An 18,356-nucleotide genomic window follows, 5' to 3' on the forward strand; every position below is an offset into this window, starting at 1 on the left:
ATTTACTGATCGGAAGGTCATTGTGTGACAGAGAGGAAAGATCACCTTGTTGCCAGAGGGAGGCAGATGCTGATAGGTCTTGAGCAGCTGTGACAGGGTCTTACACACATTCTTCTCCTTGATGGTGGGAAGTAGAGTGAGGGGGAGGAAAGGTTCCAGACCCCACTCCTTCCTGGGAATGGAGAGAACGAAAGAGAAGAGGGGTTAGATTAGAGAGCAAAGGGAGAGAGGAAGAAAGAAAGAGAGAGAGTGAAATGGTATAACCAGTCAGATGCTGACAGCAGTGAGACCATGTCTATATCTCGGGGAGAGACCCTCAGGGAAGACTCGAAGGCTACGTCCCAAATGGCACCCTATTCCCTTTATAGCCTTGAGGGCTCTGGTCAAAGGTAGTGCACTATATAGGGAATAGGGTGCCAGTTGGGATGTAGTCAAAGACTCAAGGAGCTACTGCTCCTATTTTCTGTCACACTGACAGGGTTGACAAGGCCCCCCCTCAGAGTCAGACTCAGACTGGAGACAGAACGCTGGCTCTACTCTGTCTGTGTGACTGAATGCAATGCAATGCGATGAATGTTATTTCATTGTATTCACTCACATACTATATGGTTGTTTTCTTCTAGTTGAATGCACTGATTGTATGTCACTCTGGATAAGAGTATCTGCTAAATTAGTCCAATTCTGTCTGTCAGAGTGAGTTAGTTATCTGGTATAATGTCTGTCAGTCAGAGTGAGTTAGTTATCTGGTATAATGTCAGTCAGAGTGAGTTAGTTATCTGGTATAATGTCAGTCAGAGTGAGTTAGTTATCTGGTATAATGTCAGTCAGAGTGAGTTAGTTATCTGGTATAATGTCTGTCAGTCAGAGTGAGTTAGTTATCTGGTATAATGTCTGTCAGAGTGAGTTAGTTATCTGGTATAATGTCTGTCAGTCAGAGTGAGTTAGTTATCTGGTATAATGTCAGTCAGAGTGAGTTAGTTATCTGGTATAATGTCAGTCAGAGTGAGTTAGTTATCTGGTATAATGTCAGTCAGAGTGAGTTAGTTATCTGGTATAATGTCAGTCAGAGTGAGTTAGTTATCTGGTATAATGTCTGTCTGAGTGAGTTAGCTATCTGGTATAATGTCTGTCTGTCAGAGTGAGTTAGTTATCTGGTATAATGTCTGTCTGTCAGAGTGAGTTAGTTATCTGGTATATTGTCTGTCAGTCAGAGTGAGTTAGTTATCTGGTATAATGTCAGTCAGAGTGAGTTAGTTATCTGGTATAATGTCAGTCAGAGTGAGTTAGTTATCTGGTATAATGTCAGTCAGAGTGAGTTAGTTATCTGGTATAATGTCTGTCTGAGTGAGTTAGTTATCTGGTATAATGTCAGTCAGAGTGAGTTAGTTATCTGGTATAATGTCAGTCAGAGTGAGTTAGTTATCTGGTATAATGTCTGTCTGAGTGAGTTAGTTATCTGGTATAATGTCAGTCAGAGTGAGTTAGTTATCTGGTATAATGTCTGTCAGTCAGAGTGAGTTAGTTATCTGGTATAATGTCTGTCAGAGTGAGTTAGTTATCTGGTATAATGTCTGTCAGTCAGAGTGAGTTAGTTATCTGGTATAATGTCTGTCAGTCAGAGTGAGTTAGTTATCTGGTATAATGTCTGTCAGTCAGAGTGAGTTAGTTATCTGGTATAATGTCAGTCAGAGTGAGTTAGTTATCTGGTATAATGTCTGTCAGTCAGAGTGAGTTAGTTATCTGGTATAATGTCTGTCAGTCAGAGTGAGTTAGTTATCTGGTATAATGTCAGTCAGAGTGAGTTAGTTATCTGGTATAATGTCTGTCAGTCAGAGTGAGTTAGTTATCTGGTATAATGTCTGTCAGTCAGAGTGAGTTAGTTATCTGGTATAATGTCTGTCAGTCAGAGTGAGTTAGTTATCTGGTATAATGTCTGTCAGTCAGAGTGAGTTAGTTATCTGGTATAATGTCTGTCAGTCAGAGTGAGTTAGTTATCTGGTATAATGTCTGTCTGTCAGAGTGAGTTAGTTATCTGGTATAATGTCTGTCAGTCAGAGTGAGTTAGTTATCTGGTATAATGTCTGTCTGTCAGAGTGAGTTAGTTATCTGGTATAATGTCTGTCTGAGTGAGTTAGTTATCTGGTATAATGTCTGTCAGTCAGAGTTATCTACACTATACAAAAATATAAACACATGCAACAATTTCTAAGAATGTACTGAGTTACAGTTCACGTAAGGAAATCATTCAATTGAAATAAATTAGGCCCTATTCTATGGATTTCACATGACTGGGAATACAGATATGCATCTGTTGGTCACATGTAGGGGCGTGGTCAGAACCAGTCAGTATCTGGTGTGACCACCATTTGCCTCATACAGCGTGAAACATCTCCTTCACATAGAGCTGATCAGGCTGTTGATTGTGGGCTGTGAACTGTCCCACTCCTCTTCAATGGCTGTTTCTGCATATTCGTGGGAACTGGAACATGCACTGTTGTACACGTTGATCCAGAGCATTCCAAACATGCTCAGGCCATGGAAAAACAGGGAAATGTTCAGCTTCTAGGAATTGTGTACAGATTCTTGTGACATGGGGCCATTATCAAGCTATCTGGTGATGGCGGTGGATGAATGGCACAACAATGGGCCTCAGGATCTCATCACAGTATCTCTGTGCATTCAAATTGACATTGATAAAATGCAACTGTGTTTGTTGTCCATAACTTATGCCTGCCCACACCATAACCCCACCGCCACCATGGGGCACTCTGTTCACAACGTTGACATCAGCAAACCGCTCGCCAACACATCGCCAAACACGCTGTCTGCCATTTACCCCGTACAGTTGAAACTGGGATTCATCGGTGAACAGCACACTTCTCCAGCGTGCCACTGGCCATCGAAGGTGGACATTTGCCCACTGAAGTTGGTTACGGCGCCAAACTTCAGTCAGGTCAAGACCCTGGTGAGGATGACGAGCATGCAGATGAGCTTCCCTGAGACGGTTTCTGACCGTTTGTGAAGAAATTCTTCTGTGGTGAAACCCACAATTTCATGAGCTGTCCGGATGGCTGGTCTCAGGCGATCCTGCAGGTGAAGAAGCTGGATGTGGAGGCGGCTTATGGTAGAGAAGTGAACATTAAATTATCTGGCAACAGCTCTGGTGGACATTCCTGCATTCAGCATGCTAATTGTACATTCCCTAAAAACTTGAGACATCTGTGGCATTGTGTTGTGTGTCAAAACTTCACATTTTATTACATGTGTAATGATCATGCTGTTTAATCAGCTTCTTGATTTGCAACACCTGTCAGGGGGATGGATTATCTTGGCAATGGAGAAATGCTCACTAACAGAAATGTAAACAAGTTTGTGCACAATTTGAGAGAAACATTTCTGGGATCTTTTATTTCAGTTCATGAAAAATTTGACCAACACTTTACATGTTGAATTTATATTTTTGTTCAGTATTGTTATCTGGGAGTGATTTAGTTATCTGGTAATTTGGGGATATAAGTAAATATGTGGCCCAAGGGACTTTTAATTGTAAAAGGAATTTATTGGTGTCAGAGTGACTTGAACTCGTTGTTTGAGTGGTTTCTGCTTTCAATATTAGATGGAGTAATTATGGATCATTTTGATATAACATAATGGAATACGGAGACACACATTTCGTTCCGTGGAGTGTCTGAGTAATGAGTCATGCAGGTGAGCGATCCATTTTGTCGTCACACACACACACACACACACACACACACACACACACACACACACACACACACACACACACACACACACACACACACACACACACACACACACACACACACACACACACACACACACACACACTTACTCCACATTCTTGAGCGAGATCTTCTGATTGGGTCTGGCCGATGACACTGTGATGTAGATATGAAGCGCAGCCAGGCGCAGTGTGACGTCAGACTTCCAGTCCATGCCGAAGCGCTCTTTGATGACGTCATTGCGACTCTGTGGTGGGGGTAATGTTATTCAGGTTATACAGTTTTAGGCACAGCTTTAAGGAACTTCTTCCAGCAATCTTATGCAAAGGGGGGAGACACCTAGAGGTACCCGAAGGCTGTATCCCCACCTAGAGGTACCCGAAGGCTGTATCACCACTTAGAGGTACCCGAAGGCTGTATCCCCACCTAGAGGTACCCGAAGGCTGTATCCCCACCTAGAGGTACCCGAAGGCTGTATCACCACCTAGAGGTACCCGAAGGCTGTATTCCCACCTAGAGGTACTCGAAGGTTGTATCCCCACCTAGAGGTACCCGAAGGCTGTATCACCACCTAGAGCTACCCAAAGGCTGTATCCCCACCTAGAGGTACCCAAAGGCTGTATCCCCACCTAGAGGTACCCGAAGGCTGTATCCCTACCTGTATGTAGAGGTACCCAAAGGCTGTATCCCCACCTAGAGGTACCCGAAGGCTGTATCACCACCTAGAGGTACCCGAAGGCTGTATCCCCACCTAGAGGTACTCGAAGGTTGTATCCCCACCTAGAGGTACCCGAAGGCTGTATCCCCACCTAGAGCTACCCAAAGGCTGTATCCCCACCTAGAGGTACCCAAAGGCTGTATCCCCACCTAGAGGTACCCGAAGGCTGTATCCCTACCTGTATGTAGAGGTACTCGAAGGCTGCAGGGTCCCTCCTGAGCAGGTCTGCTGGATCCTTGGGGAAGAAACAGATGCGAAAGAGACACTTCATCCCCTGGAAATACGTCCTGTGCACCACCTGAGGAGAGAGAGGGAGACGGCACGAATAACACCTATATCATAACAGCTTCCTTCCCTACATAGTAGACAAGCACAGCTAGTCAATGGAAGGTGATACCATGCCATATCCAGTGTAATGTAGTCTATAGATTCTATTTCTATGGTCAAACTGCCATGGTGTGAAGGGATTTGTCCTTGGTAGTGACTAAGTCTGGTTTAACCAGGCTATATTACACTCACACTGCTCTTAGAATGACTGTAACACGGTAATCAGGAGGAATACAGTAACTGTTGGCACCCTTACATGTGAGAGCGGCTGGTTCTCCTGCAGCAGGTGTAGTCTCTGGTTCTGGTCCAGCCCACCTGATTCCAGCACCAAGGCAAAGTGCTCGATGTAACGCAGGGACAGGCGGTCCTGCAGGGACGAGATCACATCCTAGAGAGAAAGAAAGAGAGGTTTATTTGGAGTTTATGGATAGAATTTATCTCTTCAAATATTTATTAAATATTTAATGTCATCCTGTGTTGTGATTTTTATCTGTGCGATGTTGATTTTTCTGCTTGTGGCATAAATAGACCAAACTATCCTGTTATCTTCTCCACTGAGGGTTCAGAGGTCATTCCCTATCTGCATTATGATGACCTGCCAGAGGAAAATAAGATATGGCTTTCGACGGGTCCACAATGGCACCCTATTCCCTATAATAGTGCACTTATTGTCAAAAGTAGTGCACTATGTAGGGAACGGGAATAGTGTATTATTTGAGACGCATCCTATGTGTCCCATAATGGTCACAGTAAATACAGGCGAGAGCTCTATTTGCTCTCTCACATTGTTGCATTGGGATCAGTGTACTGTACTACTAGCTAGGTTTCCATAGTGACAGATTTTCATGCGAATATTCTAAAATCCACAAAGAAAAGTTGTGTAGGATAAAAGTCAGTATGTGATGACGTAGTGCACACACACAATCTACCTTTCCGCTTACGTGTTCATGTACTGAATACAAATCAAAGTTTAATGTTTCCATCACCTTTTTCAAATCTACCAATAGCTTTGTCACAAAAACTGTTGCGTTAAATAGAAAATGCGCCTAGTCTAGTTTTGGCACGTGGGCTCTAGCCAACAGCTCACAGATACAGTGCTGGAAGCCTAGTCTACAATGAGAGTATTATGGATAAAGAGCAAGATTATTTTTATTTGTCAAACGGCAGTCAAGCATCGATTATCATGTCCCCAGAATAAGACCCTCGATATTCATTGGAAAGGAGCATCAAACTCACCCTATGAAGTTCATCATAAATTATTTCATCTGTAGTGGAAGGACGACACACAATATCATAGTGTGACTCCAAGTTTACTTCGATATGATGGTTATTATATAAATATTTATGCATGAATGCGTTTAGATCACAATTTCTCACATAATCGATTTTACTTACACAAAACGATCCCACCATGTCGAACGAACCAATGATCTGTCTGCTTTTGTACAATTGTACTGAAACTTCCTGTTTCCGACACAGCTGTCGTTTAAAAAAAAAGTATAATTTACTTGCATAAAAACTGTGGAGGAAAACGTGCTTAATTGTCTCTCTCTCTCTCCTGATCCAAAGTAGTGCACTATATAGGTATCAGGGTACCATTTGGGACTCAGAACTGAGCGTTCTTCTCTCTGCTTCTTGCCTTGTGGTTTCATGAGCGGCAGGGTAGCCCAGTGGTTAGAGCGGTGGACTAGTAACCGGAAGGTTGCAAGTTCAAATCCCTGAGCTGACAAGGTAAAAAATCTGTTGTTTGTGCCCCTGAACAAGGCAGTTAACCCACTGTTCCTAGGCCGTCATTAAAAGGGGGGAAGATTTCCTAACATATTTCAACTCAGACAAATACAGTCCTCGGATAGCTTGTGTGTGTGGAGCCAGCAATCTTTCATAATTGGTAGTTTGTGTATTGTAATCTCCTAAATGGACGGGTAGATGGTGGCTGAATATCCTAGCAACAGAGACGGAGATACATTCACCTTGAATCACAGTGGTGCGGATGAAAACTGACTGCCAAAACAAGGATAAGCTGTATTGGCAATATTAACCAAGGATTACAATGACAACAATCTCCTACACAAACAAACTGTGGATAGAGAAAACCCTTAATTTTATTTCCTCCCTCTCTCCCTCTCTCTCCCTCTCTCTCTCTCTCCCTCTCTCTTCCTCCCTCCCTTTCTCTCTCCCTCCCTTTCTCTCTCCCTTTCTCTCTCTCTCTCTCTCTCCCCCTCTCTCTCTCTCTCTTCCTCCTCCCTCCCTTTCTCTCTCCTTTCTCTCTCTCTCTCTCTCTCTCTCTCTCTCTCTCTCTCTCTCTCTCTCTCTCTCTCTCTCTCGCTCCCTCCCTTTCTCTCTCCCTCTCTATCTCTCGCTCCCTTTCTCTCTCCCTCTCTCTTCCTCCCCCCCTTTCCCTCTCCCTCTCTCTCTCTCGCTCCCTCCATCCATCCATTTCTTAAACCCACTCCCGGAATGAGCAGGAAAAGAGAGTTCTGAAATCTAATATTGTGCCTTAATGTGTCTGGTAAGTGATGTCAGAGCCTGGTAAGAGATGTCAGAGCCTGGTAAGAGATGTCAGAGTCTGGTAAGAGATGTCAGAGCCTGGTAAGAGATGGCAGAGCCTGGTAAGAGATGGCATAGTCTGGTAAGAGATGTCAGAGCCTGGTAAGAGATGTCAGAGCCTGGTAAGAGATGTCAGAGCCTGGTAAGAGATGTCAGAGTCTGGTAAGAGATGTCAGAGCCTGGTAAGAGATGTCAGAGCCTGGTAAGAGATGTCAGAGTCTGGTAAGAGATGTCAGAGCCTGGTAAGAGATGTCAGAGCCTGGTAAGAGAGGTCAGAGCCTGGTAAGATATATCAGAGCCTGGTAAGATATATCAGAGCCTAGTAAGAGATGGCAGAGCCTGGTAAGGAGATGTCAGAGCCTGGTAAGGAGATGTCAGAGCCTGGTAAGAGATGTCAGAGCCTGGTAAGATATATCAGAGCCTGGTAAGAGATGGCAGAGCCTGGTAAGGAGATGTCAGAGCCTGGTAAGGAGATGTCAGAGCCTGGTAAGAGATGTCAGAGCCTGGTAAGATATGTCAGAGCCTGGTAAGATATATCAGAGCCTGGTAAGAGATGGCAGAGCCTGGTAAGGAGAAGTCAGAGCCTGGTAAGGAGATGTCAGAGCCTGGTAAGAGATGTCAGAGCCTGGTAAGAGATGTCAGAGCCTGGTAAGAGATGGCAGAGTCTGGTAAGAGATGGCAGAGCCTGGTAAGAGATGTCAGAGCCTGGTAAGAGATGGCAGAGCCTGGTAAGAGATGGCAGAGCCTGGTAAGAGATGGCAGAGCCTGGTAAGAGATGTCAGAGCCTGGTAAGAGATGGCAGAGCCTGGTAAGAGATGTCAGAGTCTGGTAAGAGATGTCAGAGCCTGGTAAGAGATGTCAGAGCCTGGTAAGAGATGTCAGAGCCTGGTAAGAGATGTCAGAGTCTGGTAAGAGATGTCAGAGTCTGGTAAGAGATGTCAGAGCCTGGAAAGAGATGTCAGAGCCTGGTAAGAGATGTCAGAGCCTGGTAAGAGATGTCAGAGCCTGGTAAGAGATGTCAGAGCCTGGTAAGAGATGGCATAGTCTGGTAAGAGATGTCAGAGCCTGGTAAGAGATGTCAGAGCCTAGTAAGAGATGTCAGAGTCTGGTAAGAGATGTCAGAGACTGGTAAGAGATGTCAGAGTCTGGTAAGAGATGTCAGAGCCTGGTAAGAGATGTCAGAGCCTGGTAAGAGATGTCAGAGTCTGGTAAGAGATGTCAGAGTCTGGTAAGAGATGTCAGAGTCTGGTAAGAGATGTCAGAGCCTGGTAAGAGATGTCAGAGTCTGGTAAGAGATGTCAGAGCCTGGTAAGAGATGTCAGAGCCTGGTAAGAGATGTCAGAGCCTGGTAAGAGATGTCAGAGCCTGGTAAGAGATGGCAGAGCCTGGTAAGAGATGGCATAGTCTGGTAAGAGATGTCAGAGCCTGGTAAGAGATGTCAGAGTCTGGTAAGAGATGTCAGAGCCTGGTAAGAGTTGTCAGAGTCTGGTAAGAGATGTCAGAGCCTGGTAAGAGTTGTCAGAGCCTGGTAAGAGATGGCAGAGCCTGGTAAGAGATGTCAGAGCCTGGTAAGAGTTGTCAGAGTCTGGTAAGAGATGTCAGAGCCTGGTAAGAGATGTCAGAGCCTGGTAAGAGATGGCAGAGTCGTCTCAGAGCCTGACAGTAGATAGAAGTCATTACTATCTGTCTCCTGACTGACTGGTGTATGCCATTGCAATATTACAGTATGCGCCTCAAATGCCACCCTATTCCCTTTTTAGCACGCTCATTTTGACTCGAACCCATAGGGCTTGGGTCAAAAGTAGTGCACTATATAGGGAATAGGGTGCAAGTTCAGACGCAGGCACAGCCGTTTTAAAATACTGGTAATTGATGGAAGTGGGCTTCTCATAACTAGGCCTGTTCATCAAACACTGTGCGGGGAGTCTTACCATCAGTGGCGTCATTAAATCTTTTTTACGATGGTTATACCCACTGGGCGCAGACGTCAGTACAACGTCTAGTTTTGATTTACATTTGGTTGAGTTGTCTGGCAACGTGAATCATTTAAAAAACAAGTTGGATTCCCATTACGTGGATGACTTTCTGCAAAATCCAATCAGTTTTTCTTGTTTATAATGTTTCATCTGTCAGTGCTACAAAGCACCATTTGGTGTTATATGAAGCTTTACCGCTTGCTCTGTAATATGAGTAGTATTGTACTCATATCAATGTTCCAGTATGGGATCTCCCCTACTTTTATAGTTATGGCCCATTTAATACAGATAAATGGGCACAGTAGGCAATGTAACCAATCACAGCCCTCCTTTTACTTGTATCATTGCACATCCTGCAAATCACCAGCAGAGGGCAACCATTTTAAATCAATCATCGCATTCACTCTGTTGGTAATGTTTACAAACTGGATCATACACTGTATACCTACCCTGACAGTGGTGCGGCTGTCAAACGTAAAGGACTTGATCTGACCATTCTCCAGGAACACCTTCAGCACATTAGGGATGAGTAGCAAAGAGTCGTCCTTTAGCATTGTCTGTGAGAGAGAGACAGAGAGAGAGAGGGAGAGAGAGAGAGAGACAGAGACAGAGATAGAGAGAGATAGAGAGAGAGAGAGAGAGAGACAGAGACAGAGATAGAGAGAGAGAGAGAGAGAGAGAGAGAGAGAGACAGAGACAGAGACAGAGACAGAGACAGAGACAGAGATAGAGAGAGAGAGAGAGAGAGAGAGAGAGAGAGAGAGAGAGAGAGAGAGAGAGAGACAGAGACAGAGACAGAGACAGAGACAGAGAGAGAGACAGAGACAGAGACAGAGACAGAGACAGAGACAGAGACAGAGACAGAGACAGAGACAGAGACAGAGAGAGAGAGAGAGAGACAGAGACAGAGACAGAGACAGAGACAGAGACAGAGACAGAGACAGAGACAGAGACAGAGACAGAGAGAGAGAGAGAGAGAGAGAGAGAGAGAGAGAGAGAGAGAGAGAGAGATGCAGAGACAGAGAGAGAGAGAGAGAGAGAGAGAGAGAGAGAGAGAGAGAGACAGAGACAGAGACAGAGACAGAGACAGAGACAGAGACAGAGACAGAGATAGAGAGAGAGAGAGAGAGAGAGATGCAGATATATATATATGCATATATAGAGAGAGAGAGAGGGAGAGAGAGAGAGGGAGAGAGAGAGAGATGCAGAGACAGAGACAGAGACAGAGAGAGAGAGGAGAGAGGGAGAGAGAGAGAGACAGAGAGAGAGAGGAGAGAGAGAGAGAGAGAGAGAGAGAGAGAGAGAGAGAGAGAGAGAGAGAGAGAGAGGGAGAGAGAGAGATGCAGAGAGAGAGAGATATATATATAGGGAGAGAGAGAGAGAGAGAGAGAGAGAGAGAGAGAGAGAGAGAGAGATGCAGAGGTAGAGGGCGGGAGAGAAAGAGAGAGTAAAACCTTAGTGCCTCTTCTAGCAGTAAGAGAGAGGTAAGATGAGGTAGCTGAGAAAGTACTTAAAGGGTTAATATCCTACATCAACATGGTACAGTACATTTAATCAACCCCAGAGTAGGGGATCAGGGCTATAATTAAATGAAGTCGGAACTCCGGAACTGAATGTGCAGAGAGAAGTCCATTCCATCTAAAAGCTGTTCAGAAGGGACCCGGCTGGAGCTTTCAGAGCTCCATGGAGGAGCAATACCTTAATTGAACCGGCGCAGCCTGAATAGGGACACAACTCAGCTTTAGGACCCCTGCCTGGATATATTGTGCTGTGATTAAAGAATAGCTTACTACATTTCCTCAATGCATCAAGTTAATATGCATGCGCCGGTGCTGCAGGTACAATTGGAAGCTAGACGGCTGAATAGACTATAAAGTGTGGTAGTTGCGTAGGTCAGGGAGAGCTTGCAGGAGGCCTGATGACTCAAGGTTATTCTGCTTTTATCAGCCACTCATCAGAAAACGTTTTCTCTGCCGGAGTTGATTTCAGTTCAGGTAGAGAGACAGGCCCGTGACAGGTATTCACTCTCTCCGTGACAGGTATTCACTCTCTCCAGAGGTGGTGTCAACAGGAGGGTAAATGGGGGAAGTAGAGAGAGTTGGTGAGTCAAAGCCCTCGTTATTCACTACCGTTCAGAAGTTTGGGGTTACTTAGAAATGCCCTTGTTTTGAAAGAAAAACACGTTTTATGTCCATTAAAATAACATCAAATTGATCAGGAATACAGTGTAGACATGGTTAATGTTGTAAATGACTATTGTAGCTGAAAACAGCTGATTTTTAATGGAATATCTACATAGGCATACAGATGCCCATTATCAGCAACCATCACTCCTGTGTTCCAATGGCACATTTTGTTATCTAAGCCAAACACCAGTCTCAACGTCAACAGTTTAGAGGCGACTCCGGGATGCTGGCCTTCTAGGCAGAGTTGCTAAGAAAAAGCCATATCTCAGACTGGCCAAGATCAAGATCGGCAAAAGAACACAGACACTGGACAGAAGAACTCTGCCTAGAAGGCCAGCATCCCAGTCACCTCTTCACTGTTGACGTTGAGACTGGTGTTATGTGGGTACAATTTAATGAAGCTGTCAGTTGAGGACTTGTGAGGCGTCTGATTCTCAAACTAGACACTCTCATGTACTTGTCCTCTTGCTCAGTTGTGCACCGGGGCCTCCCACTCATCTTTCTATTCTGGTTAGAGCCAGTTTGCGCTGTTCTGTTTAGGGAGTAGTACACAGCTTTGTACGAGATCTTCAGTTTCTTGGCAATTTCTCACATGGAATAGCCTTCATTTCTTAGAATAAGAATAGACTGATGAGTTTCAGAACTAAGTCTTTGTTTCTGGGCATTTTGAGCCTGTAATCGAACCCACAAATGCTGATGCTCCAGATACTCAACTAGTCTAAAGAAAGACAGTTTTATTGCTTCTTTAATCAGAACAACAGTTTTCAGCTGTGCTAACATAATTCCAAAAGGGTTTTCTATGATCAATTAGCCTTTTAAAATGATAAACTTGGATTATCTAACACAATGTGCCATTGTAACACAGGAGTGATGGTTGATTATAAAGGGCCTGCCTGTACGCCTATGTAGATATCCCATATCCTATTAAAAATCAGCAGTTTTGAGCTACAATAGTCATTTACAACATTAACCATATCTACACTGTATTTCTGATCAATTTGATGTTATTTTAATGGACCAAAAAAATGTGCTTTTCTTTCAAAAACAAGGACATTTCTAAGTGACCCCAAACTTTTGAATTGTAGTGTACATACACATACACCACGTGCATCCACTGATGGTCTGAAAATCACTTTGTGAACAGACAGAGGGAGAGTGAAAGAGAGAAGAGAGAGGGGAATGGGGAAGATGGACAGTGGAGCCCCTCAGAGGTTGGTAGCCTAGTGGTTAGGGGCGTTGGGCCAGTAAAGTGCAATGCACTCAGCCTTAATTGCTTCTGCATGTCGCTCTGGATAAGAGGGTCTTCTAAATGACTCAAATGTAATAATATTGAGCAACTACTATATCTGATGAGAGGAAATGAAATGATTCCTACAGTGAATCTGAGCATCATTTAGAACAGACTGACGTCACTACAGATGTATCCACACTCCTGTAAGACGTCAGCCTGGCTACACCATCCAGAGGTGCTATATACAACCTAAAGGGGTTTCCGGCTGTCCTCATAGGAGAACCCTTTTAAAAGGGCATTGTAAGTAAGCATTTCATGGTAAGGTCTACACGTGTTGTATTCAGCGCATGTGACAAGCAAAGTTTGATAGATTTGACAGAGGAGCTAACGGGAGAATTACTGACTCCTGTCCTTCATTGCCAGGAAAGCAAGCATCCCCTCAGGCATGCACACACACACACACACACACACACACACACACACACACACACACACACACACACACACACACACACACACACACACACACACACACACACACACACACACACACACACACACACACACACACACACACACACACACACACAGCAGCCAGGGGGCTGAGGGGGATCGATAGCACCCATGATAATACCACAGATATCCCCTGTAGCCTGGATTAGACTGCATGTAGACCCCTGGTATACAGATACAGGGAGAGAGAGATGGTCCCCCTCCCCTGGGTGGAGGTCTGATACAGGGAGAGAGATGGTCCTCCTCTCCTGGGTGGAGGCCTGATACAGGGAGAGAGAGATGGTCCTCCTCCCCTGGGTGGAGGTCTGATACAGGGAGAGAGAGATGGTCCTCCTCTCCCTGGGTGGAGGCCTGATACAGGGAGAGAGAGATGGTCCTCCTCCCCTGGGTGGAGGCCTGATACAGGAGAGAGAGATGGTCCTCCTCTCCTGGGTGGAGGCCTGATACAGGGAGAGAGAGATGGTCCTCCTCCCCTGGGTGGAGGTCTGATACAGGGAGAGAGATGGTCCTCCTCCCCTGGGTGGAGGTCTGATACAGGGAGAGAGATGGTCCTCCTCCCCTGGGTGGAGGTCTGATACAGGGAGAGAGATGGTCCTCCTCCCCTGGGTGGAGGTCTGATACAGGGAGAGAGAGATGGTCCTCCTCCCCTGGGTGGAGGTCTGATACAGGGAGAGAGATGGTCCTCCCCTGGGTGGAGGTCTGATACAGGGAGAGAGAGATGGTCCTCCCCTGGGTGGAGGTCTGATACAGGGAGATAGATGGTTCTCCTCCCTTGGGGGTACGGAGGATAAATGAATAAATATGTGTCATGACAGCGGTGAACCTTTTTTCTTTCCCAGTCTCTAAATAGTCTCTACCTCTCAATCTACATAGTGCTCTATTGGCCCCTATTCCCTACATAGTCTCTAAATAGTCTCTACCTCTCAATCTACATAGTGCTCTATTGGCCCCTATTCTCTACATAGTCTCTAAATAGTCTCTACCTCTCAATCTACATAGTGCTCTATTGGCCCCTATTCCCTACATAGTCTCTAAATAGTCTCTACCTCTCAATCTACATAGTGCTCTATTGGCCGCTATTCTCTACATAGTCTCTAAATAGTCTCTACCTCTCAATCTACATAGTGCTCTATTGGCCGCTATTCCCTACATAGTCTCTAAATAGTCTCTACCTCTCAATCTATATAGTGCTCTATTGGCCCATATTCCCTACATAGTCTCTAAATAGTCTCTACCTCTCAATCTACATAGTGCTCTATTGGCCGCTATTCCCTACATAGTCTCTAAATAGTCTCTACCTCTCAATCTATATAGTGCTCTATTGGCCCATATTCCCTACATAGTCTCTAAATAGTCTCTACCTCTCAATCTACATAGTGCTCTATTGGCCGCTATTCCCTATATAGTCTCTAAATAGTCTCTACCTCTCAATCTACATAGTGCTCTATTGGCCCCTATTCTCTACATAGTCTCTAAATAGTCTCTACCTCTCAATCTACATAGTGCTCTATTGGCCCCTATTTCCTACATAGTCTCTAAATAGTCTCTACCTCTCAATCTACATAGTGCTCTATTGGCCGCTATTCCCTACATAGTCTCTAAATAGTCTCTACCTCTCAATCTACATAGTGCTCTATTGGCCCCTATTCCCTACATAGTCTCTAAATAGTCTCTACCTCTCAATCTACATAGTGCTCTATTGGCCCATATTCCCTATATAGTCTCTAAATAGTCTCTACCTCTCAATCTACATAGTGCTCTATTGGCCCATATTCCCTATATAGTCTCTAAATAGTCTCTACCTCTCAATCTACATAGTGCTCTATTGGCCCCTATTCCCTACATAGTCTCTAAATAGTCTCTACCTCTCAATCTACATAGTGCTCTATTGGCCCATATTCCCTATATAGTCTCTAAATAGTCTCTACCTCTCAATCTGTCTCTGACCATCCCCCTTTCTCTCTCTCTTTCTCCTTGAATTAAGTTCAGTTGATCATATTGTATATCAAATATATAAGGTATGTAGAAATCCGAAGAGGGTGGCCAGCAGAGAGAGGTGGGAGGGGCTGAGGGAGGGGCTGAGGGAGGCCAGCAGAGAGAGGTGGGAGGGGCTGAGGGAGGGGCTGAGGGAGGCCAGCAGAGAGAGGTGGGAGGGGCTGAGGGAGGCCAGCAGCGAGAGGTGGGAGGGGCTGAGGGAGGCCAGCAGAGAGAGGTGGGAGGGGCTGAGGGAGGCCAGCAGAGAGAGGTGGGAGGGGCTGAGGGAGGCCAGCAGAGAGAGGTGGGAGGGGCTGAGGGAGGCCAGCAGAGAGAGGTGGGAGGGGCTGAGGGTGGCCAGCAGAGAGAGGTGGGAGGGGCTGAGGGAGGCCAGCAGAGAGAGGTGGGAGGGGCTGAGGGAGGCCAGCAGAGAGAGGTGGGAGGGGCTGAGGGAGGCCAGCAGTGAGAGGTGGGAGGGGCTGAGGGAGGCCAGCAGAGAGAGGTAGGAGGGGCTGAGGGAGGCCAGCAGAGAGAGGTGGGAGGGGCTGAGGGAGGCCAGCAGAGAGAGGTGGGAGGGGCTGAGGGTGGCCAGCAGAGAGAGGTGGGAGGGGCTGAGGGAGGGGGTGTGGAATTGCTGGGCGGGGGATAGAATGACTGTCAAAGAGAAAAGGAAAAAAAATGTACAAATAAAACAAAACAAATAGTACATTTGAATGACACTGAGAGGCAGCGTTGTTACAGCTAACACCTGTTTTCCTGAGGCTGATGCCCGGCAGGTGTTTGGACACATACACACACTCTCATTCAAATGCACACGTGCACATACACGGACACACACACATACACGGACACACACACATACACGGACACACACACATACACGGACACACACACATACACGGACACACACACATACACGGACACACACACATACACGGACACACACACATACACGGACACACACACATACACGGACACACACACATACACGGACACACACACATACACGGACACACACACATACACGGACACACACACATACACGGACACACACACATACACGGACACACACACATACACGGACACACACACATACACGGACACACACACATACACGGACACACACACATACACGGACACACACACATACACGGACACACACACATACACGGACACACACACATACACGGACACACACACATACACGGACACACACACATACACGGATACACACACATACACGGATACACACACATACAGACACACACACACACATACACGGACACACACACATACACGGACACACACACATACACGGACACACACACATACACGGACACACACACATACACGGACACACACACATACACGGACACACACACATACACGGACACACACACATACATGGACACACACACATACACGGACACACACACATACACGGACACACACACATACATGGACACACACACATACACGGACACACACACATACACGGACACACACACATACACGGACACACACACATACACGGACACACACACATACACGGACACACACACATACACGGACACACACACATACACGGACACACACACATACACGGATACACACACATACACGGATACACACACATACAGACACACACACACATACACGGACACACACACATACACGGACACACACACATACACGGACACACACACATACACGGACATTGACAACATACACGGACACACACACATACACGGAAACACATACACGGACACACACACATACATGGACACACACACATACACGGACACACACACATACACGGTTTTTCACACATCTTTACACACACTCTACACGGACACACACACATACACGGACACACACACATACAGGTGACACACACATACACGGACACACACACATACACGGACAATTATTCAGTTATTCACGGGGACACACACATACACTGGACACACACACAGGGACGGACACACACACATACACGGACACACACACATACACGGACACACACACATACACGGACCATCCCATACACGGCAGACTTTTAATCACGGACATCCACACATCCGGATCACACATACACGGACACACACACATACACGGACACACACACATACACGGACACACACACATACACGGACACACACATACACGGACACACACATACACGGACACACACACATACACGGATACACACACATACACGGATACACACACATACAGACACACACACACACATACACGGACACACACACATACACGGACACACACACATACACGGACACACACACATACACGGACACACACACATACACGGACACACACACATACACGGACACACACACATACACGGACACACACACATACATGGACACACACACATACACGGACACACACACATACACGGACACACACACATACATGGACACACACACATACACGGACACACACATACACGGACACACACACATACACGGACACACACACATACACGGACACACACACATACACGGAACACACACATACACGGACACACACACATACACGGAACACACACATACACGGATACACACACATACACGGATACACACACATACAGACACACACAGGGAATACACGGGGCCACATACACGGAGCACTATACACGGAACACACACATACACGGACACACACATACACGGACATACACACATACACGGACACACACATACACGGACACACACAATACATGGACACACACACATACACGGACACACACACATACACGGCCACACACACACATACACGGAACACACACATAGACGGCACACACATACACGGATACACACACATACACGGATACACACACATACAGACACATGTACACATAGGGGACCACACACATACACGGACACACACACATACACGGAATACACGGACACACACACATACATGGACACACACACATACACGGGGAATAGGGGCACACATACAGACACACACACAGGGAATACAGACACACACACACACATACACGGACACACACACATACACGGGACATACACGGACACACACACACATACACAGAGCACATACAGACACACACACACATACACGGGGAATACACGGACACACACACACATA

At 45.9% G+C, this 18,356-nt stretch overlaps 1 protein-coding gene across 2 annotated transcripts in view; it reads right to left on the reverse strand.

Moving 5' to 3' along the window:
- Positions 1–18,356, reverse strand: part of LOC118376821 (FERM and PDZ domain-containing protein 3-like) — a 311,796-nt gene that overhangs the window by 15,668 nt on the left and 277,772 nt on the right. For both annotated transcript variants that reach the window (XM_052487744.1, XM_052487745.1), the window contains 5 exons: positions 9,764–9,871; positions 5,048–5,179; positions 4,643–4,762; positions 3,857–3,993; positions 46–172 (listed from right to left, as the gene is read on the reverse strand). In XM_052487744.1, coding sequence (XP_052343704.1) covers positions 46–172; positions 3,857–3,993; positions 4,643–4,762; positions 5,048–5,179; positions 9,764–9,871 — 624 coding nt within the window. The remainder of the gene's footprint in view (positions 1–45; positions 173–3,856; positions 3,994–4,642; positions 4,763–5,047; positions 5,180–9,763; positions 9,872–18,356) is intronic.

The sequence above is a fragment of the Oncorhynchus keta genome, chromosome 30, assembly GCF_023373465.1.
Source record: "Oncorhynchus keta strain PuntledgeMale-10-30-2019 chromosome 30, Oket_V2, whole genome shotgun sequence".
NCBI classification, from domain to species: Eukaryota; Metazoa; Chordata; class Actinopteri; order Salmoniformes; family Salmonidae; genus Oncorhynchus; species Oncorhynchus keta.